This window comes from Microtus oregoni, unplaced genomic scaffold, assembly GCF_018167655.1.
Source record: "Microtus oregoni isolate MIOR12 unplaced genomic scaffold, Mior012 000047F_ref0000412, whole genome shotgun sequence".
NCBI lineage: Eukaryota > Metazoa > Chordata > Mammalia > Rodentia > Cricetidae > Microtus > Microtus oregoni.
In genome coordinates, this window is record NW_024543221.1 from 11,904,440 (window position 1) to 11,929,116 (window position 24,677).

Sequence of the window (24,677 nt, forward strand, 5' to 3'; positions counted from 1 at the left end):
GGAACAGAAATCACCTTTTTGGACTGGTAATGGAGGCTCTCTTGCCTACTGCCCTGAGCCCAGATGTGTTTTCTGTATGGTTACTAATGGCTGTGACTGCTGATCATAATTGATTAGTTTAGAAGTTAATACTAACTACTTATTCTCTTTCAGATTATGTGTCATTTTTATCCACATAGAATCTGATACAGAGCCCAGCTTTTCAGCAATGCTCAGAGAGTCTGTTGTGGCATTTCCCAAAACATGCCATGTTTTCTTTTGGGAAAAAAAGACTTCTTTTCCCTTTGAAGCTTAGCACCATGCTTGTCACAGACAGAGGAGGGAAGGTGTGAAAGTGACAGAGTTAAGGTATGCCACAGTGTTCTGCAGAACACCTTCATCCTGGGCTCTGAGAAGAGCAGGAGCCCTGTACAATCTGTGAGCTAATGCTGGGAATAGTCGGTGAAGCTCAGCTGGCATTGCCCAAGTCACAGCAAATCAGACAAGTCCAGGTGCTCACTGTGATAGTCCACGATAGGTACAAATGTATGTTCCAAAGATTTAGTCAGGCCTGGTGATGCACACCTTTAGTCTCAAGCAAGTGGAGAATGAAGCAGAAGGGTCTCTGAGTTCAAGCCAGTCTGGTGTGCCCTGTTTCTAAACAAACAAGAAACATATTCACTTTAAAAGTTGATTATTCCAAAAATTTCAAAACAATATTTTCTCACATGCATTTATGAAGTAATTTAGCATTAAATATTGACATTAAATAACTCTGGTGTGGCCTGTTATAGTCCTGAGTAAAAAGTTAAAATTTAGGAAATCCAAATAAATTGTCCCTCTCCCTAGCCCTGCTTCCTCATATGGAGAATGGAAATAAAATGATCACATTGGAGTCACTGATCACCAGGGTAGATATTCATGTATTTCTCTGCCTTGACAAGAAGAGCAAACCGATTTTCCAGACCTCTTCTTGGGACATAAGGAATCATGTTGGTAGTTCTTGAGAATACTAACTTTTGTTATTGTTGCTTAGTATTTTTATTTGTTTGAGATGGGAATCTCACTTCTTAATCCATGCTGTTCTGGAACTCAATGTATAGCCAAGGCTGGGAGTAAACTCTTGACAGTCCTCCTGCCTGACTTCCTATTGTCCACAGTCATGTTTATAAGCATGTCCTGGACAGATGTAAATCATAGATGCTCATATGGCCAGCAGTATATATGAGCAGCATACTCATATAACAGTAGCAGAAAATGATGTTTTCAGTTGATGTAATACCCCACAGTTACGCCTTTATTATGTAAAAATAATGTATGTTAAGTAGCTCATATCTGCCCAGCATAGAAAAAACTACTGAGGGTCGGTGTGAAACAGAATACAGCTAATGCCTCTGATAAAAATTTTAATTACAGTTATTAAATGTAATTATTAATTAGTAAATAAATTAGTTGAAACATTTTGAGATAATTGTAGACTCACATGGATTCATATGAACATCAAGAAGTCCTAGCTACTTCTTTCTACACAGTGTCTTCCCAGGAAATTGATCTGCACAGCTGTGCTTACTGTGACAACACTGAGCCGAGCTGGTGGCACAGGCCTGTCATCTCTACCATCAGGAGACTAAAACAGGATGATTACACATTCAGAGCCAGCCTGTGCTACCGTGAGTTCAAGGACAGCCAAGGAAATTTACTGAGACACTTAAAGTTGAAAAGAAATGAAAGACCAGAAGCAACGGCACACACTGTCAGTCCCAGCACTTGGGAGGCAGAGGCAGACAATCTCTGTGAAGCAAGCTGGTCTAGAGAATAAGTTCCCGGCATGCCAGGGTCACAAGTGAGACTCTATCTCCAGGGGCAGGAGGAGAAAAGGAAAACTGTGGACTAGGGGTGTCATTCATGGGCAGAGAGCACTTGCCTGGCACGTGGAGATCCCAGGCTCCATCAACCACAACCAAACATCACTGTAGCAATATTTTATACCTTCTGCATCTTGACAATTCAGAAACAATCACTTCTCTACGGGTATCTAGTTCAGTGTTTAATTTTACGTACATCTATTTTTATATATGTCTAATAATTTTATGCAAGGCGCCTTTGACCATAGGAACCATTAGTCATCCACAGAAAGACCAGCTCCATCGCGGGGTGCTTGCTTTTGTAGTTAGATTCAAACAAAATTAAATTTTTTTTAAAAAAAAATTTCAAAGTCATTTTAACCTGTTACTATTGTGTATTATTTGTGGGTTACTAGAAGTTCAGACACCAGCCCCCCACTCCCCTGATGATGCCCCCCTCTTTGGGTGTGCAATGCTGTATTGGAGCTGAGCCACAGCACCTGTCCTCTTTCTTTCAATGGCATTACCTCAGATTGCTTAAAGTCATCTCCAGATTTGATCTGTTAGAATGTCTATATACTCGGGATTTACACACCTCATCTCTTTTCCCTGTGACATCACAGGTCTAAAATGGGATCAGAATATTAGTGTTTGATATCAACATCTGTCCTCCCAGTGTTTGGGAAGAGGCATCAATCCGTGTGATACAGCATCTCAGACACAGGATACTCTGGCCCTTCGTTTCTTCTCTAACTCCCCTTGGCTCATCCCGAATCCCCTTTGAGTATTCTCTGTATCCCCTCCCCTCTCACACTGGTCCACCAGCTGGTCAGCCTCCTCCCTAAAGTGCTTGCTTCAATTCTTCCTCTTCGAGAGTCCATGAGTCCACCCTTGGGTTTGCAAAGGATGGTCTCTTACTCTTCCCACAATTCCCAGTGTGATGCGTGTTCCATTTTACAGCTCTTGGCAGTTGAGTTTTGTAGATGACATGGCAGAGCCATGTAAGGCAAGGAAGCATGTTGGTAAAGCTCCAAACCAGACCTTCTAAATAGAAATGTTGGCCATGCAGTGCAGTACCATCCAATATGCTAGACTCTTAGCAGGCTTGCTGGGACCTAAGGAGATATGGCAATGCTATTTCTTCTGCTTAGTGTTTTATCTCATAGATGCTTGAGAGTCTTGCCTTGTTCCACACTGTGTGAAGAACACTTTAGGTTTAACTGTGGCTTTATGGGTTTATTGATATATTTGTTTATTTCCTCAATTTCTCAGAAATAGGATGAAATTAAAAAGAAATCCACTGTTGAATGGATAGTCAATGGGTAGAAATAAGCAGTAGTGTATATGTGAAAAACAGTAGGGACTTGGGGTATGTGTGTTCCATATGATATGTTGTGGCCACATGTAGATGTATGTGGAGCCAGAGGTTGACATGGGGAGTCTTTTGTGATTACATATTGAATCAGGATCTCCTACTTCTACCCAGAGTTGGCCAGTTTGGCCAGTCTTGCAGGCATTTACATTGTCGTTGGGGATCTGAACTCTGTCCGCCATGCTTGCCTGGCAAGATCTTTACCCATGTAACCTTTGTGTTTGTCAAAGTTGAGATGCCTGTTGGACACCCTTTAAAATATATGGTCACTTCTCTTTCTCCTTTCCTTCCTTCCTTCCTTCCTTCCTTCCTTCCTTCCTTCCTTCCTCCCTTCCTTCTTTCCTCCCTTTCTTCCTCCCTTTCTCCCTCCTTCTCTCTCTCTCCCTTCCTCCTTCCCTCCCTCCCTCCCTCCTCCCCTCCTTCCCTCCCTTCCTCTCTTTTTCCCTTCCTTCCTCCTTCCCCTGCTTTTATTTCATTCACACATCTAAACAACCACTCTACCACTGAACTATAACTCCAGCCCTATTTTTACTTTTAAATTTTTAGGTAAAGTCTAAGTTGCCCAGGCTAGACTTGAACTCAATCTGTAGCACGGGCTACCTACCCTTGAACTCAATCTGTAGCATGGGCTACCTACCCTTGAACTCAATCTGTAGCACGGGCTACCTACCCTTGAACTATCTGTAGCACGGGCTACCTACCCTTGAACTCTGTAGTCCAAGTTGTACTTAAGCTTGGCATCCTCCTGCTCCAGCTTCCTGAAGAGTTGTGATTACAAGTCTGTGACACCAGGCACAACTGAAGAGTTGTGATTACAAGTCTGTGACACCAGGCACAACTCTTCTTTTTTTTTTTTTTTTAATTTCTGTTTCGCAAATCATAAGCTTGGGTTTGTTCTGTCTTCCAATTCCATCTTCCTTATTGTAAATTCCAAACAAATCAGTTTTTTGTTTTTTGTTCGTGACACAATCTTATTAGTAGCCAAGACTTGCCTAAAGCTTACTAAGTGGCTGAACTGAGGTGAGGCTGCCCTTGAACTCCTGATCTTCCAGAGTTCACCACCTAAGTACTGGGAATACTGGTTTGCCAGGTTTGCCACTACTCTATTGGTCTTTGAAGACACTGTTTGTTTGTTTGTTTGTTAGAGACACTGTCTTACTAGGTAGTCTTGGCTGCCCTGGAACTCCCTAACTGGGTAGACTAGGTTGACCTTGAATTCAGAGACCCTTCTGCTTCAGTCTCCTGAGTACTGGGATTAGGCATGTGCCACATCAGGCTCCCAAACCAACTTTTAATACTAACCTGCTCCTAATAACATTCATGTGTCATGTTTTGGCTAAAGGTTTTCTCCTGCTCCTAATGACATTCACGTGTCATGTTCTGGCTAAAGGTTTTCTCACGGGCCAGGTACTAGGGAATGAAGCAAGGGAGGAATTTGTTTGGTGGCAAAACAAACACCAGGTACTGGGGATTTTTATGCTGGCAATGACAAATATTTTAGAGAATTTCAAAGCAGATTTCAGAAAAGACTATTATTTAAATGAGTAGATAATTACTCATTGAGGGCCTATGTTTTTGAAAAGACCCAAGAATTAGAGATGGGTCTCTTGGTCTGCTTTCTGCCCCCGTTCTGGGAATCCTTGGTAAACATTTGTCCACTGCATCCTGATGTGCAGGTCTGTATTTAAGAGCTGGCACAGTGATGGGCATGACGGTAGATATCTGTAATCCCAACACTCAAGAAGCCGAGGCAGGAGGATTTTTGCATGTAAGCATTTTTCTGGTTTCAAGTTACTTTATGGTTTAGCATTTAAAAATTTTTATCTTCACAATCTCTTGTAGCTTAAAATATTTTTATTGTTCTGATCTATATATCTCATTATATGACTCCACCCATTCCATGACCCCCCCCCCCCCAAAAGCATGTGTCTTTTACATAACAGATTAGGGTTTTTAAAGCTTTAGGACTTTAGGTAATACCAGATTGTGGTCAGCCTTTCTTTAAAACCTTTTCTACAGAAATGTATTTATGAGTGATGATCATACCTAGGATCAATATGCAGGTTTTTAAAATCGCGCTCTTGCAGGATGTTCATTGACACTCTGGGTGATATGCCGTGTGACAGAGCCAGTGCTCTGAGACACAGAGTGACAGGGAGAGCTGGTGTTGCTGGGTGTTTCTTCTGATGCTAATAGAATTAGTTAGTGAGCCCCGTGACTAGCAGCACAATCAAAACCAGGACAGTCGTCAAAGCCCACTTTTCCCCCCTCACTTTGTAATGCACGCCCATGGGTCTTTATGTAGTATTGCCTTTAGAGATAACAAATTTTCACAGTCTTAGGAAGCAATAAAATGCATTTAACACTAAATCTTTACTGAGCATAGTTTAATCTTTCTCTGATGCAGAAAGTACTTTATAATTTTATAGCTCTGCAGGCTCATTATTGTGTGCTGGTTATTATCCTGGCAAAGGGTCGGTGCTGTGGCCAAGCCCAGCCAAAGAAGCGACTGTGTGGCCGTGTACATCCCTTGATTTTAAGACATACATTTTCTCACTCCCATTCCTCCCAGGCTTTGATTTCTGCCCTTCTGTATTCTTCCTGAATACATACATCACCCTCTTAAATTTCCTTAACAAAAATACAATTTCAGGCTTTCTAGATGTGAGGACCATGACAAAGTGATTTTATAGCCACTTCTGAAAGTGGCTAAACTTGGTGACAATTGTGTTTTATGACAACCTCTGCTTTCATGTCGCTGGCCTACTTTTATATCATCATTTTCCCCAACCTCAACTATGAACAATTTCATATCTCAGGATTGGGGGAAAACAAATCCCTTTCCCAGGAATACATTTTAATGGAAAAAAGCTCTTCCGGTAAGCCAGAGTCTCAGCACCTTTGCTCTGCAATATTCAATTCTTCACTCACTGGCAACCGTCACTTTTTTTTTGTGGTTCGTGTTCATAAAGGTTGGGGAAGAATTAGTGTTATGGAAGTAAACCCGATTAAAGGGGCTGTGGATCAGATCTGGTAACAGATGGCGCAGTGGAAATCAAAGGTTCTTTGCGGACGGCCGTGGCAGCAGCTTGCCTCTGTTCTCTGTGCCTCCCTTCCTCACACTTGATAGACGCGTACAAATCACAGCAATCCTGTCTTGACAGCCAATTTCAAGAATTTGATCTAGTTAAAGACAGGGCTTTCCTGCTCCACACAGAACCCTGCCTCGTTCCGTTGTCGCACGGCCACTTTTCCCGTCTCAGCCATCAACCTCACCTGCCTCGTCTAATGAAGTCGTTCTTAATTACAGTTTTAGATCTTTGCTGTTAATTACTTTCCATTCAATTTTGCATTTCCTAAAGTCTCTGAGGGATTTATCCTCTTTCTCCAACACTCATTTGGTTCATACATATGTTTTTATGTTTTCCCAAATTTGTTATTCATTTTTGAATTGTCAGAGGCATTCTTTGGGAATCTTTCCTTGAGAATCCTAATGACCAAAATCAATAATGAAGAATTAACTCTGAGTTTTGTTTAAAAAAATTATTTAGTTTAAAAAGCAGGTTTTCTCATGACTGTTTCATATATACTTAGCTTGGGTTAACGTTCCTCTGCCCTCTTCCTCTCTCCTCATCTCCCTACTGAAATACTTATTTTAGGGAAAAAGATATTAGTGTGACACATTAAAGTTCCCAAATCAGAAAAGAAAAATAAAAAGAAAATTGCCGGAAGCAATCTCTAAAAGTAGCAGTATTTTAACAAAATACTAATTATTAAAAAAATTAAGCGATACATGCTGCCTTCTCATCAGGCAAGCAAAATAAACTCATCAAGGCGTACATTTGGGTGTAGTGCACATGACCAGCCTGCTTCTGCCTTGACCTGTGCCTTACACACTGTGTGGTCACGCCTTCACGCACCCCTGACTGGGGTCTGATACACTCAGAGAACAATCCTGGGAGCGCATCTTGCAAACCCATGTGTCATTTAAACTCTCTACCTATTCCAGAAAAGAAAACAGAAGAGAGGGGCCCAAACAGTCCGCAGGAATGAAGAGAAGATTCACTGAGGGAGCTGTGAGCAGTTGGTAGAAACCAAGGTTCCTACTGGCAGTCAAATCAAATGTAGTAACAACTCAACGGCTCCCTGCTGCTAGCTGACAGCATGGTGTCACACACTGGGACAAACAACCACTTAAACACTGATTGCACAGAATTGCCCTTTCTGCCAGCACCTCCCACCTTCCAGGGGAATGGGCAAAGAAGACAGCCATTTCTAGGAACACACCAAGAATCCTGCTGTCCGCTCCACCTCAGATGGTCACTGCTTTGTCCTGGGATCCCCAGGCAAGCAGTCTTCCCTAAATGTGGATGCTACAGCTTCACCAAGATGGGGCAAGTTTTCATAATGACTCTTTGTTAACATAAATGCACATGTGTATGCATGCATGCAGACATACACACAAACACACACACGTGTGTGCACACAGACATACATGGTATACACACAGGCACACAGGGGCATACATGGGAACACATGCACAGACACACATGGGAACACACAGGCATACGCATGGGTACACACACACAGGGGTACACGTGGGTATATACGGGCATACCTGAGAACACAGACATACATGGGAACTCACACAGGCACACACAGTCTCTGTGTTAACTGAGTGTACTTTAATGTCAGGTCTTACTCACTAGGTCTACTCTGCGGTCCTTATCAATATGGTTTTTGCTCAGATGCATTTTTTTTTAAAGAACTAGAAGAAACTTAGGGTAGTCTGCAGGTGATTCTTGTCATTATACAAATGAGGGAACGGAGAGTCCAAATGGCACCATGGCCACGGGTGACAAAGCCAGGTCCTCAGGTAGACCTGATGTCTCCTACTGAGTCCATCACTGACAAGTCTGGATCCAGATAGGCCCAGAGAACACTGCTGTAGGCTGCTCTTTTTTTTTTTAAAAAAAAAATCAGGTATTTTAAATGGCAAATAAGAGTTAGAAATTGTCCTTTGTACTCTAGTGTTTGAACCTTTCCATGTGACAGAGTCCCTCTGACCTGAACCCTGCTCTTTGATGGCTTTTCCTGCCCTGCTCGCTGCAGAATAAATCTTTTTTTTTTTTTTTTTGCAAAGCCCACCAGGGTGCAGAACACATCCTTAGTCACTTCCATGGCCTGGATGAAATGGAGGTGTGGACTGGCTACTCTCTTTGGCCTGACTGTTTAGCTCCATCGTCTCTTTGAAGTAGCCAGCTCAAGGAGGTGCTCAGACATGGGCAGAGTCTCCAAATGAATGATTAGCTGCTCCCCTCCCCCCATTCCACTTGGCTTCAGCTGGCCCACACCTGATACCAGCAGAGTATCCCCCTAACTTTGTCTTCAGTCACACGTAGCCTCCAAGACCAGCTGCTTCTTTATCCAGATGTTGTCTTGCAGACTAAGCTATTGCCTTAAAAGTATAAATAGAGTTTAAGCACCGTCCAGCAGATGCGATATGTCATCTCGAGTTGTGTTGCAAATCTCCCTGAATACAAAAGTCTTCTATGTGCTTAAAGCAACCTTTTTTTCTTTAAATGACTCCGATTCCCCATTTGGATTGTCTTACTAGCACAATTCACCCGTGTCTGAGTAGATTTGAGTCCCCACCCCCACCCCAAGTATCTAGCCTGTCTCCCTGGAGGCAGCTGCTCTATGGGTTATTGTAACTGCTTTTGCAGAATATTTTATTAATGAGCAAAGGGTGACTTCTACTTCCAGGCACTCCTGATAGAATTCTTATTTCCTGTTTCATTGGAGCCCAAAGAATAGGAAGGGATATTCAGACAGCCCAAGCCTTCATTGACCTGGGTTTGATTTGTGAACTCCATCATTGGAGTTATTGTGTAGAGCATCTATATTCGATTGTCATTTGTAAAGATCAGTGTACAGACTTCCCGCAAGTGGACCGTCTATTTCTTCTCCAGCGAGATGCGCGAGAAGGTCTTCATTTAGCTGCCAGTCCCCTGTTGTGTCGACTTCCCCACGGTGTACTCCTTGACTGCTGGAAGACAGAATTGTCTAAACATGAGCAAACTTTATTGATCCATATTTCTGTTTGAAGGACCGGAAATTTGTAGAAGCAGCTGACTCTTTCTTTTCTGACAGTGACTACAGAGGGGGTTTGTTCATGGTGTAGTAAATCTCGAAAACCAAGCAAATGTTAGCTTCAGTACATCATAGGCTTCATTCTGATGATTTATTGTAGGTAGTTTTTGTACTCTGAGAACCTTCATGTTTAGTGAGAGTCCCTACCCAGTGCCCAGAGCTGCTTCACGCTACCCTGGGCTGGTGACCCAGTTCACCCACATGGGTTGGCAGGAGGGTACTCTGTTCTAAACCCCTTCTGCTCCTTGGTCTTTGGTTCCCAGGAGACTAACTTCTGTAAAATAAGAATTATTCCTCGAGACAAAATGATTTGTTTTCCAATGTGTACTGCTTATTGCGTGTCTGATTTGCCACTTGGACAGTTTCTTTAAGATCCACAGGTATCATGTCCCTGGGCAGCTTCGAGGACATAGTTAATTGAACTGCATTAAGAACAAATACACACACTTGTTAAAACACTTAATTTGCCTCAATAGTATTGACTACATGGCAGAAGTTTGTTTAAACTAAATGGTATTTCCCCCACTATGTTCCAGGATGTGAATGCGATTCGTATAATAGTTAATAGCCATCATCACTTAAGTAACATGTTAGTTATAAAGTAATGCCATAAGAATTGATTGGGACTTGGCAGTGGAAGAGAGTGCTCCCTTCGAAGCCGAGGTAGAGGCTTAGTTGGAGTTTTAAACAGAATCATGGTACATATAAACTGTATATTTTATAGACCTAAAGAGCTTACTCCATGTTACATGAGTGCCCATTATAGTATAGAAAATCCCACACAGTTAATTATGCAAAACTTTGTGTGTACGGTTAACTGGCATTATTATGCATTTAACAGTTTTATTGATTTGCCCACTCACTGGGATCTAGATACAATAAAGAAGAGATGCTCACCCCCCATCCCCCCCCCCCCGTTGAAACAGGTCCAAGAAAATAAGCTAAAGATAGACCACACCGCTCAGTGCGTCTGAGTCAGAGCGACTCCTTAAGTATGGAAACCACCGACGGGCATGACGTATGGCATGGGGTGACATCACAGCGTCTTTCTGGTCCCCGTTCATAATGCTCATCAGCCAGGAAGCAGAGTAACTCCCTTGGCAGTATGGAAACAACAGGGGTTTTCTCCATCAGAAGCAGGTTGGAGTTCAGCACGAAGTGGTGGTGCTGCAGACCTGTAATCTCAACATTGAGAGAGTCGAGGCAGTAGGATCAGGGCTACAAGGCCAGCCTCACCTACACCAGAAGTTCAAGGTCAGCATGGACTGCACGAAACCTTGTTCTGAAAAATCAAATTAAGGGGCTAGAGAGATGCCCAGCCGTTAGGAGCACTTTCAGCACCCATGTGTCTGACCACAACCGCCTGCTACTCTCCAGTCTCGGGATTCTCCAGCCATTTTCTGGCGTCTGGGAGCCCAGACAGGGATGCAGCAGACGTAATACCTGCAGGCAAAACATTCATACAGGTAAAACAATTAATAATTGATTTTGAAGATTTACAACTGAATAAAGAAATAGTGTGGGTCACAACAAAGTAGTGTTTGGCTCCAGGGTGTAGAAAGCTGGAGGTTGGTGCTTCTGCACACACAGTCTCTGCACATTGACACTGTGCCCAGCTCTTGGGAGGTTGCGGGGTCTTCCCTGCATCTCCCTTGCCACCTTTCTGACCCATCAGGGCTGAAAAGGAGAAAAGGAATTCTCTTCTATCTTCCTTTGTTCTAAGTATTGCAGAGAGAACAGCTCCACGGTCCACTGGGTGAGGCTTTGAGTGTTGGGAGACAACCTGAGTCTTAGGGGTCCCTGGGACTTAAACCAGGAGAGCTGATGAGCTCAGAGTCAGGGCAAGCTTGGGGACAACTGTTGAATGTAAGGGTCGTGTTGTTTCATTTGAAGCCACTGTTCGCGGAAGAAGCACCATCTAGACAGGAGCTAAAAGCCCACTCGTGTGCTTGGAACTTTTCTTCTCCCCATTTTGGAATGTTGGGGAGCCCCTGCAGAAATAAGAGAGCTTCCCACTCAGATAGGGCCCAGTATTTTTTTCTGGGGTGCTGTGTCTTTATTCCCAGGCTATATAGCCAGGTCAGTTTCTTGGGATGGGCCAAGTTAGAGTCTTCTGGACTCAGTGCATAAGTACCTCCCTCTAAGAAGCAGCCTTACCTGGTGATTGTGATCTGATGGTGTTACAGAAAACTCTAGGCTAGTGAACTGACTGCCCTTTGCACAATGAGACACTCAGCCTGCATGTGCACGGGTATGTCGACCCTGTGTTTTTTGTCTTTCTGAGTATCTGGGTCAGGATCTATGATTCTTCATTGACAATCGGCGATCTCCTTCGATGAGGTTAACCAGGCAGACCTGCAGATCTTTCCTATTAAAAGAAAAACTCCTTTCTCATCCTTCCCCAACTAAGCCAGTGTACCTTAATGCAATGATGGTATGTTAGACTCAGCAGCTGTCAAAGCACCGTATTACTGTGAAGCCGTAATGACACCCTGTCTCTCTAAAGCAGTCATGTTTTCTCAAATCACACGTTGCACCGTGGATTTCTGACATGACACTTCATTCGGCTGCTTTCCCCGTCTTCAGCATCTCCATTCTCCCACAACAGCAGCTGATGCCCATTTCCTTACTAAGTGATTCGCACTTTGCCACATTACAGAGCGCAATTAGTTGGGGAGGGGGGCACTTTGTAAAGTCTTGCTGGATGTAACTCAAGCTGCCAAGGGAGCCAAGCTTGGCTCACCAGCTCTGCAGCCTGTCCCTGGAGGGTTTGTGGCCTTAGACCAAGGGCTTCTTCTAAGAGCGTCAATGAAAATTAACTATAGGCTACCAAGATCTTGACTTCTAAACAAAACAGGTTCGTGAAATCCTGTGATTGATTTGTAAATGTGCCCCATTTCCGGCTTCTGTTGTTTTCTCATGAACACGCGTTGGAGAGATGTTTTTTTTTTTTTAAAAAAAAAAACATTTTGAATTTTAATGATGACAGGTACCTATTTAGAACCTCCAGGATATCTCAGAAGAAGCGAAGTGGTGACTTCATCAACTAACCTTTATTTAGCTTCTGGATTTGTTTGCCACTGGTGTACATATAAGAATAATCTCAGACCTTGTCTGAGTGTGATCATCAAGATGGGGTATGGAGACTGCTACACACAGTTTCCTATATGACATATGAGCTTCGTTTTTCTTTTGAGACAACATCTTGGATGCATAGCCTAGAAAGATTTCCAACTCTGGTTTTCTGGCCTCAGCTGTCAACTGCAGGGACTGTAGTATTATGAGCCCCTTTTTATTTGTTTCATTTTTGGTTTTTTCATTTATGGGAGTAGGAAATACGCTCAAGTTTTGTGTAGAATTCTCTTGGTAAAATATTAGCTGTTTTCCTCTCATCCCAGTCTTTGGAATGCTGAGATCCTGAACAGACCACAGTCCCAGCCTAGCCTGGACTAAATCACAAGATGCTGTTTCAAAACAAACAAACAAACAAACGAAAATAAGACATTAGAGGTGCTCATACTTGGAGCAAGGGAGATGGGTCAGCGGTAAAGGCATTAGCAGTAGAACCTTAACGACCCAAACTTTCAAGATCCTGAGCCATAGAACTAGCAAGCTGTCCTGGGACCTCACACACAGGCTATGTTATGCACAACACATACATGTACAGATATAGTCAACTAAAAACTCACGGTTGGGGATGAAGAGAGGGCACAGCGGTTGAGTGCACTCTTGCAGAGGCCCTGGGTTCAATTCTCAGCATCTGCACGGTGGTGTCCCTGTCTCTGTAACTCAAATTCCAGAGGGATCTGACACAGACTTCTGCATTTGCCAGCACTGAGCATGTACACAGAACATATAATGCATGTATGCAAATTTAGAAAAACCTCGTATTTTGAGAAATTGGCTAAAAATAAGTAATATTACTGAAAATATTTGTATATCAGCATTTAATAAACACATATGTTTCCCAAGTTTGGATCCTTTCTTTGAAATGTAGCCCCCCTCCCCCCGAACGTGGATATAAAAGTATGGAAACTCAAACTTGGTGGCCCTTCGTTCATGCTTATATATTACCTAGATCTGGGGAGAATTGCTAGAAACAATTAGCTCGATAATTATAATATAAATTGAATATTAACTCACACATTGTTTTCTTGTTTCCCCTACAGCAGCAACTTTAATTGATCCTTTTCTTTTTCTCCACTTTCTCTCTCTCTGCACAAATGTACACCATAGTTAATTAAACAGCACATTCACTAGGAAGTTTGGTTTTCCTCATTTTTAACATCTAACACCAAAATAACCCATACAATCATTTATACAGTCTAATTAATATGCAAATAATATGCTTTATATAATTACAAGTGATATAAAATATATCCAGATAACTTGAAGACCCCTAGGCTGGGAAGTATTCCTATGTCGAGGCTCATGATCAGAATTGCTTGAGAGCAAGTCTTAAGCAGTATTGCAAGTGTTTTTTAAAGTCCTTACATTTCAGGAAGGCTATTAAATTCCTCAAATTTTGTTCCTTACATAAAAATGTCATTGTCATTAAAAAAAAAAAAAAGACCAGTTCTGAGAATGAAGCCCAAGACCTGCTGCGTGCTAACTAGACCAGCCCTCTCCTCCTGAGTTATATCCCCAGGACCCTCCCCTCTACATCATTCACAGGGTTTCTGAAAGCTCTTTCTCCTGCTTCCTTGTTCCCGTCTTTTCACCCAAAATAATAAAATAAATGTAAACTGTATTGAAGCTTTAAAATAAATATTTCCTACACATTTTGACACATGTTATTTCTATTCATAATTCTTAAGTAAATTTAGAGGTTTTTTTTTTTCATTAATCCAATGTGACCTGAAATTTCTGCATTAACAGCATAATGTGGAGTTGGGCTTATTCACTCTGGCTACAGATAAAGCCATCATCTTGAAAACGGCTCTTTCTGACAAAAAGGTGTTCTTTTGAAATAAAGTCTTATTCAGTACATTCCTCTTAGAGTAAATGCGAATTTTAGTGCCTCTAATTTTAGATTGAAGTGAAGTCAGGAATAAAACCCACCAGCTGACAATTGAATTTATAGATAGTTGTGAATATTTCAGGCTTGAATAATAGAGCTGTAGAATTTCCGAGACCGAGAGCTGGAGAATTAAGACGGGCTGTGGTTTAGGTTATACTGTAATGGCGTCTAGGAAGTGTTCCCCGTAATGAGCTCAGCTGTGATTAGGAGACAACTGTGATCTTTGGGGGATTCTGTTTGGGCATCACTCAACAGGGACGATCAGCAGCCAGGGTGGGGCCTTCTGTTCCCTTTCCATTTACAGTTGAACAGCAGAGGAATTAGCTGAGAAGCCAAAGCAGAAAGTCTCTGAGTACCCTCTGTCCCCTGGTCTCTGTGTGCCCTCTGTCCCCTGATGGTCTGTGTACCCTCTGTCCCCTGATGGTCTGTGTACCCTCTGTCCCTGGTCTCTGTGTACCCTCTGTCCCTGGTCTCTGTGTACCCTCTGTCCCTGGTCTCTGTGTACCTTCTGTCCCCTGGTCTCTGTGCACCCTCTGTCCCCTGGTCTTTGTGTACCCTCTGTCCCCTGCTGGTCTCTGTGTACCCTCTGTCCCCTGCTGGTCTCTGTGTACCCTCTGTCCCCTGCTGGTCTCTGTGTACCCTCTGTCCCTGGTCTCTGTGTACCCTCTGTCCCCTGGTCTCTGTGTACCCTCTGTCCCCTGGTCTCTGTATGCCCTCTGTCCCCTGATGGTCTGTGTGTACCCTCTGTCCCCTGGTCTCTGTGTATCCTCTGTCCCCTGGTCTCTGTGTATCCTCTGTCCCCTGGTCTCTGTGTACGCTCTGTCCCCTGGTCTCTGTATGCCCTTTGTCTCCTGGTCTCTGTGTGCCCGCTGTCCCCTGCTGGTCTCTGTGTACCCTCTGTCCCCTGCTGATCTCTGTGTACCCTCTGTCCCCTGCTGGTCTCTGTGTACCCTCTGTCCACTGATGGTCTCTGTGCATACCTTCTCTACCTTGGATGGCTCAGCTATTTTTGTTTATTTATTTAGCTTTACTAGGGCTGAACTGATGGTCTCATGCAAGTAACCTACTCCTGAGTTACATCCTCAATATTTTTCTGTGTGTATTTTGTGTATCTGTATGTGAGAGACTGTGTGTGTGTGTGTGTGTGTGTGAGAGAGAGAGAGAGAGAGAGAGAGAGAGAGAGCGCATGTGTGCACACATGTATGTATGCAGGTGCCTGCATGTGTGGGCCTGTGTGTTGAGGCCAGAAGATAACCTTGGTTGTTCATTCTCAGGTGCTATTCACTGTTTTTTACTTATTGGTTTCTTTTCTCCTCCATCTCTTTCTTGTCCTCCTATTCTTTTATTTTTTAATTTTTAAAAAGTTGACACAGAGTCTCTTACTAGCCTGTATTGTGGCAAGTAGGCTAGGATGCTGGCTATCGAGGCCCCAGAACCCACCTGTCTCTGCCAGCTCTGACCTGGGATTACAAATGCACGCCACCAATGCCCATCACTTTTGTTTTTAAATGTGGACTCTAGGATTGAATTCAGGTAGCGCTGTCTCTCCAGGCTTTAGATTTTGTGTTTTGAGACAGCATCTAAGTTGCATATGCAAGCCTTAAACTCACGGTAGTCCAGACAAGTATTAAATTTGTGGTTCCCTTATTTCAATCTCGCCGGCAGATAGGGCTATAGGTATGTGCCCTTGGGCCCAGGTAAGTATATTTTAAAGATTTTTAAACTAAAAATAATTAATTACATGTATATGGTGGGACAGGTTATATGTAGTGTTTGTAGAAGTCAGAAGGTCTGTAGGATCCGTTGGAGCCAGAGTCACAGGCAGTTGGGAGTCACCTGCTATGGGTTATAGGAACCAAATTAATTTCTTTCTGCAATAGTACCCCATCCCCTTAGCCACCAACATATCTCTCCAGCTTCTCAGTCATATTGTCGAATGTAAATGAGAATTATTGAAAATTCTGTTGGCTCCTATATATTTCTGCTCCAAAGTTTTGAATGAGATGCGAGTTCAAAGCTTATTTCTTCCAGTTCCTGGCTATGGAACCTTCATCATACTTCAGAATATCTGATGCTTAATTTCTTTTTTTTTTTTTTTTTTTTTTTTATTTTAATTTATTTATTTATTAAGAATTTCTGCCTCGTCCCCACAACCGCTTCCCGTTTCCCTCCCCCTCCCCCGATCAAGTCCCCCCCCCCTCATCTGCTCGAAGAGCAATCAGGGTTCCCTGACCTGTGGGAAGCCCAAGGACTGTCCACCTCTATCCAGGTCTCCTAAGGTGAGCATTCAAACTGCCTAGGCTCCCACACAGCCAGTACGTGCAGTAGGATCAAAAACCCACTGCAATTGTTCTTGAGTTCTCAGTATTCCTCATTGTCCGCTATATTCAGCTAGTCTGGATTTATCCCATGCTTTTTCAGACCTAGGCCAGCTGGCCTTGGTGAGATGCTTAATTTCTTAAAGAGAAGCCCCTTCTAGGCATGCATGTATACACACACAGACACACACACACAGACACACACACACCAAGATGAATGTGGCAGATATTAAATGAGGTAGTGTTTATGTTCAACTCAATATCTGGCACACCTAGAAGCCTTTGACTAATAACCACCTTATTCTTATTTCCGCTAGGCAAAAGTTATTAATTAAGGGCACATTTTATGTTGGAAGAGAACCACATACTACCCACAGCGCAAATCCAGTTTGTTTGCTTTCATTCGTGACTGGAGTGACCAGATTTCATTTAGAAGATCCTGTCCCCGTTCCAGGGGCTTCCTTGGCAGCAGTGCCCCCTGAACTCCCTGCTAGCTTCCAGGTTACTGTAAAGTATGGAGTGAGATTTTGAATGAGACAGCTGGCTAAAGTTTCCTCATTTTTCATGGATAGATTCGAACAATGTGTTTTTGACATGCGCACATTTGGTGACTTAGCAAATAGCTGTCCCATAAATGGCATGTTCATTTCTGGCCCTGCTCCTTGAACTAGTAGAATATAAATTTTAGAAGTTGATGAGGAAAAAAAAAACCCTCAGGGGATAAAGATGAGGAACAATCCTGAAGTTTAAAGAGAACGCTGGAGGAGACCTGGAGAAGAAGTGGCATCGTTTGTGATCCGGCATCTCAAAGCAGCTTCCCATTGGGGGTGTGGGGAGGAGGATGGAAAAAAAAAAGAAAGTGCCTGGGTGGGGCAGTGAAGGAGTTAATTGTCATAGCTGTGAGAGAAGAGAAGGGGAGAGAGACCATCTATGGTCTGGTAGCCTAATAACTTCCAACCAGTGGCCTAAGATCATAAAGTATGTGCTCGCAGTCTGGTGATTGTAAGGGAAGAAGGGGAGTGGCCATGTAAGAGTTTTAAATGAAAAGGAAGTCGCAGGGTTGCTGTAAGTCAAGCCGCTGACCTGCTTTCCCTCAAACACCAACTTGAGGAGAATGCGTGGCCCAGAGTGCAGGCAGGGGGACAAGGAGAAAGATCGATTAATTACACTTCCCATTAGCAATGACGGGGACAAGCAGATGCAGGAGGGAAAGGATGCTGTCGCCAGGACTGGCAAGTGGGATAGTTTTTCTTTCCCTCGTTCTTAAGGAAGCAGAAGCAAGGGAGCCTTTGGGTGGCTTTTCCCTTCTCCCAGCAAACAGTAATATGGCCTGGCTTCAGGGAGCAGAGACGTTCCCCCAGTGAAGTACATCTGAGGAAGAAGCAAATCCCTGCCCTTGTGCTTTGTTGTTGAGACTGCCCACTCAGAAGAGTTAGGTGGACATTTCTGATAGGAAATTCCATAGTATCCTCCCTTTACTTAAAAGGAATTGAAACACTGGGGGAAGGGAGACATGAAGGAGGGCATGAAATTTGTTCGGTGATAAAATATCATTAGATTTATAGTGAAAGTGATAATTGCATCCATTCCGCTATACTGTGACTACTCCCCCAAATTCTAGAGAATGACCATCACAGTGGGATCCCCATAAATCAACTTTCCACTGGGAAGCAATTATCTAAGTCCCTTTCTCAACTGTCACCTCTTCTTAGTGGCTACTGGGGTTCTCAGAGCCTTGCATAAGAGGGTTTTTACGTTGTGGCGAGGCAGAAAGCCAAGAGGACCAATTACGTCTTTGCATCTAATTACCTTTATAGAAATCTCCCCACTTATGGGGCCAACGAAGAGAGGGGGTGATGGCTTTCTTCTAGGTTAGAGAAATAGTTTGTCAGGCTAGGCACTTCATCCTAGAGCCTTTCATAAGGTGTGATGTTAAGGGGGAGTCAAGGAGAGGACCATCATAAATCTCATTTTTCTAAAATGATGAGATACTTTCCTATGCTACATTGCAGGATGTCTCAGATTTCCTGACTCATAGGTACTGTAGAATTCAAGCAGAGTTTTTTAGAGCCACGTTTCAACCATTCTCTTTTCCTTCCCCTGCTCTGAGGCATGAACACACACACACACACACACACACGCACGCACGCACGCACACATGCACACACCCACACACACACACATGTATGCATGCAGGCACGTGCAGACACACATGCACACTCATGCTCGCTCTCGCACAGATTATTTACTAATCAATGTCATGAGCCTTTCACTAAGCTCCGTGAAGCTGTTGAGATGGTGTGCTTGCTCTCAATCTGTCCTGGAGCCTGAGAATATCTGCGCTGTCTGCAAACGAAAAGTTGACTTCTGTTTGTGATAAAATGGATGTGGCATCAGGATGTGGAGTCGAACACAGAGTGGAGATAAATGCAATTTGAGGAACGGTGGGGACTTTGCAAATCGGCACAGCTCTCTTGATAAATATAGAATCTGGAGAGCCATGGTAGCATTGACAGTGGTTCTTCAAGAGAAAGATAAAATAAAAGCAACTGGACCCTGTAGAGCTTTGTTTATGGCCTGTCTGGGAGCTTTGATGTAACCCTGTCATGCCCTTATGCTGATTACCTTCTTGTAGAACAAGAGGTATTGACTGGAGACTGAGTGATGGGTAGTCCCAGCCCTCAGGAAGCACTCTTAAAGAGCAATGGCTTTTACATACCAATACTGCTGCTCTCCCCTCCCCTCCCGCTTTCCTTATCTGCCCCTCTCTGCCATGTCTTTGTGTCTCCATCTCTGGGACTCTTTAACATTCTCTCTTTCTCCCTCTCTCTCTCTGTGTCTCCCCCTTATTCTCAGGCTTCTCTGCAGAATGTCAAACAAAGATCGGCACATTGATTCCAGCTGTTCGTCCTTCATCAAGACGGAACCCTCCAGCCCAGCCTCCCTGACGGACAGCGTCAACCACCACAGCCCTGGTGGTTCTTCCGACGCCAGTGGGAGTTACAGTTCAACCATGAATGGCCATCAGAACGGACTGGACTCGCCACCTCTCTACCCCTCTGCTCCTATCCTGGGAGGTAGCGGGCCTGTTCGGAAACTGTATGACGACTGCTCCAGCACCATCGTTGAGGATCCCCAGACCAAGTGTGAATATATGCTCAACTCCATGCCCAAGAGACTGTGCTTAGTGTGTGGCGACATTGCCTCTGGCTACCACTATGGCGTTGCATCATGTGAAGCCTGCAAGGCCTTCTTCAAGAGGACGATTCAAGGTGAGTGCTCTGTTTCTTTTCTCTGGTACTTACCCTTCTATTCCATGCCATGCACACTGATGAGACAATTTTGAGTAGAAAACAGAAATACATGGAGGATCTATGGAATCACCCCTCTCCAGGTATCCACCACACCCTTCCTGTCTCACTGTGGATCTCTCTGTGGGCAATGATAATAAAGATATTTCAGAGAACACAGCAGGTCTGCAAAACAGCCGAGCAGGGCACGCTAGGTTCCCAGTGCTCTTCCCCACACTGCTTTGCTTGTAGATTTGAGAACGTGTTGAGTATTTAGATCTATGTTTCTGTTCCACGCGTGTATATTAGCATCCTTGGCAATCTCACCAGCGTGTGGGTTACTATGTTCTTGCACCAGAATTGCTGGGTCTGGGATGCTAATCCTGGCAGGCCAAGGGTCACAGTTTGAGAACTGCCACTCCAGACATATTTATCATGATCTCAATGTCTTTTTCTTGTAGCTGGATATATGCTTACTGTGTTTATGAATTAATTTGAATAGAAAACACATCTCCAAACAAATGCCAGTGTATAACCTAACCTTTACAAACCTCTAGATTTAGAAATACCATGATTATTTTTTATGCAAAATGTAGAATGATTGAAATTTGTAGCCTCTCTTTTAAACTAGTTATATACAAACATAAAACTTAGCATGTGTACACACACACATATTTATATATATTCTAGCAGAAAACTAGTATTCACTTTTTTGATCTCTTGTGACAGTCTTTAAAAGTACATGAGGGGAAGAAAGAATAATCATATATCAAGGGTCTAAAGCACACCAATGTTTCTGCTCATGGTATAAACGTATATGCTTGCATATGCATGCACACACACATACAAGCACATGGGGTGGATAGGTAAGGATAGATAGACAGGTATAATATATAGATGACTGATAAATGATAGATAGATAGATAGATAGATAGATAGATAGACAGATAGAGGCAGAAAGACAAATAGATAATATGATTGTGTTGGGATTGCACTCCAGGCCTTCTGCATGCATTCTACCACTGAGCCACACCCAGCACCATTATATATGTATGTATGTATGTATATATATATATACATATATATGTCCAACAGCCAGTCATATACACAAAGTCTAACTTTTCATACATCTGCATTTTCCAAACTTTTTTGATTATTGGGAATTTCCTGCAAACAATGTTCTTAAACATTTTTTCCAGAGCCTTAACCCCTAAGTTCTGTACTAATTTGTCTTTGGTATGGTAAAGGCCAAGGGGAACGTTTGTCAGTTTCCTAGGTGATACCTCACGTGAAGTCAAGGTGATGAGTTGGTGCACTCTGGTGTGTTAATGTACCAGTGGTCCTCAGAGTGGGATCGCAGGGCCGGATCTGTCAGCATCACCAACAAATGTGTTAAAAGTGCAAACCCTAGGCCTCCGCCTAGGCTAACTCGATGAGAGTCTCTGGTATGAGCCTGGCAAGCTAGACTCCACAGTCCTCTAGGTGCTGAGGTCAGAGCCTGAGACCCTGAAGCCCACTGATAGTGATTTCCTAAAGACATCTTGCCATGCATCTGCATGGCCTTTCTAGAACGTATATAAAATCAGGTTATTCAGAACCCGAAGTGCCGCGATATGCCGGTTTCTAAGGTATGAAGGAGGTGTTTCTTTCTAAGCACTAATACTTTTTACATATTTTCATAGGTGATTCTAGAGCCTCCTCCGTGCACGTGGGGGTAGCTCCCTACCCTTACTCTTTGTTGTGCTGGATGGACATTGGGCACTTGGGATGGAAGCCAAGCTTTGTGCAGGCTGAGTAAGGCTCTCTCCTTGTGGACAACTCCCCTTCCCCTTCCCCTTGTCTTCTTTCTTGCAGCATCCTCATCTGTGGCTGAGAACTCAGGGTTTACTGACAGCCCACAAATAAGGCACTGAGTGTAAGCTCATTTCTAGACTCACGGTTACCCTGCCCGAAATGCTAGATTCAATCCTGGCACTGAAACTTTTTTTAAAAATAAAAAACCAAAAAAATAAAAAAATAAAAAAATAAACATACGCTGTTCAAGACATCATAGCTCTAACAGATGCAGCTTTCCATTTTCTTGACCAGAAGATCATGCTTTAAATTTTTCTTATAAAAATCCCCCAACCCTGGAATCTTTTTTTCAACACCCATACTTGGTACAATGTTTAAGAACAGAAGTAATACAAAGTCACATGGAGAGGTTGAAGATGTGGCTCAGTGACCTAGCATGGACTTAGCATGGACAAGTCCCTGGGTCCAGTTCCTTTAACCACCACCAGGAACAACAGCAACAAAATATGTAAGGGTATTCATTGTGGCATTTGGACAAAGCATATCTTCATCCTGTTCACTGATAATGGCAAAATTTAAGGATGAAAATGCCTCAAATCTCTGATTTGTTTTATCAGCCATTGGCTAATATTACTATAATCCTTGGGTTTCAGAGTGTATGAAATTCAATTTGTTAGTAATTTTTGTTAAATTTGGTCTGGCATGAAGATAAATGTTTGGGGATGAAGGAACAAATGCAGGTTAGGCTGATAGAAGCAGTGGACGCTCCCTGTAAAAACCAGTACCATTTAGCCACAGATTTTTCCATAGCTGGCGTGATCCAGGCAGTGTGCTGGCTATAGTTTCTTTCATCCTCTCAACATCCTTTGCCAGTTCTACTCCTCAAGCTTGTGTTTTGAGATGAATTAATTCTTCCTCTACAAGTTTCTTGCTTTTGGTGGGTGGACATCAGCGTCTTAGAGTAGCAAAGAGGATTTATGTCTATGTTTTGGCTTGTTTTGCTGAGACAGAATATGTCAGAGGAAAAGTAATAATAGTTGGTTGTTTTCTTTTGTTTTTGATTTTTTTATTTAAAGAAACACAGATTATTACTTTGATGCGAACGAAATAGTTACTGACTGAGCAACCGCTGGCATAGAGCCATCCGTGTTCTGGGTGTGATTATCTGTTAGGATGCCGGCCGGTACTCAGAGCTCAGCAGAGCCAGACGCAGGATGATTCTTGGCATAGGTGCAGAGTGCTGGATTTTCCTCCACACTGGAGAGAGTGAGTTTCAAGGATTTTGAGCATGAGACAGAGATGTCACTGTCCCGATTAGCACTCCGGTCTTGCCCACCTGGCTGTGCTTGGAGCTGGCAGCTGGGGCACACTCGGTAAGAATACTCTGCTAGCCGCATCCTCAGGGCTCATACTGTGCTGTTCACTTAGCCCCCAAAAAGGCAGTGAGGCAAATAAAGGGATTAAATTGTGAAAGTATAATGTAATAATTAGGGCGGTAATTGTAAGGAAGATTGGAACGGACCCACCTTATTGTGGCCAAACAGTGGTGCCTGAACTCCAAAGGTGTCGAAAGTAGCCCATCCGTATGGCAGCCGCGTGTGTCTGTGTTTCTATGAGGAAGGGTAGAGGGTGGCTCTTGGGACTCAGGGCAGCATCGAAGCAAATTCTCCTTGACAGGTAGTAGTTTCTCCCTCTGCTCCCTGGGAACTCTTTAGGGAATGAGCCGAGCTTACATAACTCCCCTTGAGAACTAGGCCTGCCTACTTCTGTCGCACAGCCCCGATGGCCAGGACATTATGTAAGTGTGACTTCGGCCTCACCCGGGACTGGTCCTGGTCTCTGTGCCTTCCTAAGGGGCATGTGTAGCCAAAGGCTAATCTGTGGGCAGTAGCGACTCTTAAGGATCTTTCTTCGTACTACAATGACTTACTTGGTGGATTTATTTGTTTACTGATGTGCAATAAATAGGAGTTTGAAAGAATGGACAAGAAAACACAGCCTATTTTATAGAATAAAATGTGGTCCAACTCTAGAATTGAAAATAAAATGAATTAAAAGTTTTAAAGTAAGCATTTATTTTTTAAAAGTTGTACAAAAATAAACAAACTGGACATGGCACTCCATACCTACAGTTCCAGCAATTGGGAAAGCTGAGGCAGGAAGCTGTAAGTTTGAAGGCAGCCTGGCCTTCATGGTAAGAACCCATCTTAAAGAAAAAGACAAAAGGAGCAAATGGTATATCAAATAATTCTTAAAAGTTGGAACTAAACATAGATCGTGGCAAGCGTTGACAAAAATATTGAATATTGTTCTTTCAAAGCCGACTATGATATTTTACTCTTGAAAAGACAATTAATGATGGATTTCACTGAATGCCAATTAGGAAGGCATATTCTACTTACTAATTATTTCCAAGGAACTACTGGACAAGTGGGCAAGAGTCCAGGCTTTGTTTTTGTGAGGGCTTTTTGTTTGTTTTTGTGGGGAGCTAGGGAGGGAACCAGAACCTTGTATATGCTAAATCTGGGGTTTCTACTTGGTCATACCCCCAGTTGTTCAGATGCTTGCAAGGACTTTGACATTTCTGTCAAATGTAACCCTAACAACTGATAGGATTTCAGCAGCTGCCATGTTTCCATTGTTATTGATTTGGAAGGAATGATTCCATTACTTTTGTTTTTGTTTGTCTTTTTTAATTCTACTTCTGGTTGTAGTTCATATATAAATGGGGAAAGTTTTTGTTTTTTCTTCTCCTTGTCCCTCACAATTTTCTTTGGAATTTTTTTTCCCCAAAAAGGAAAACATTCACAAAACATATCAATACATTTAACAGAAAACACTGGGTCATTATAGCTTTTATTCCAGCATTAGAATGAAGAAAATTGGTTTTATACACCCCCCCATTTC

The 24,677-nt window shown here is 43.1% G+C and overlaps 1 protein-coding gene across 7 annotated transcripts in view; it reads left to right on the plus strand.

The window, feature by feature from the left end:
• Esrrg (estrogen related receptor gamma) overlaps window positions 1–24,677 on the plus strand; it is a 608,081-nt gene that overhangs the window by 415,440 nt on the left and 167,964 nt on the right. For all 7 annotated transcript variants that reach the window (XM_041635228.1, XM_041635227.1, XM_041635229.1 and 4 more), the window contains one exon: window positions 19,543–19,958. In XM_041635228.1, coding sequence (XP_041491162.1) covers window positions 19,556–19,958 — 403 coding nt within the window. In that variant the 5' untranslated portion in view covers window positions 19,543–19,555. The remainder of the gene's footprint in view (window positions 1–19,542; window positions 19,959–24,677) is intronic.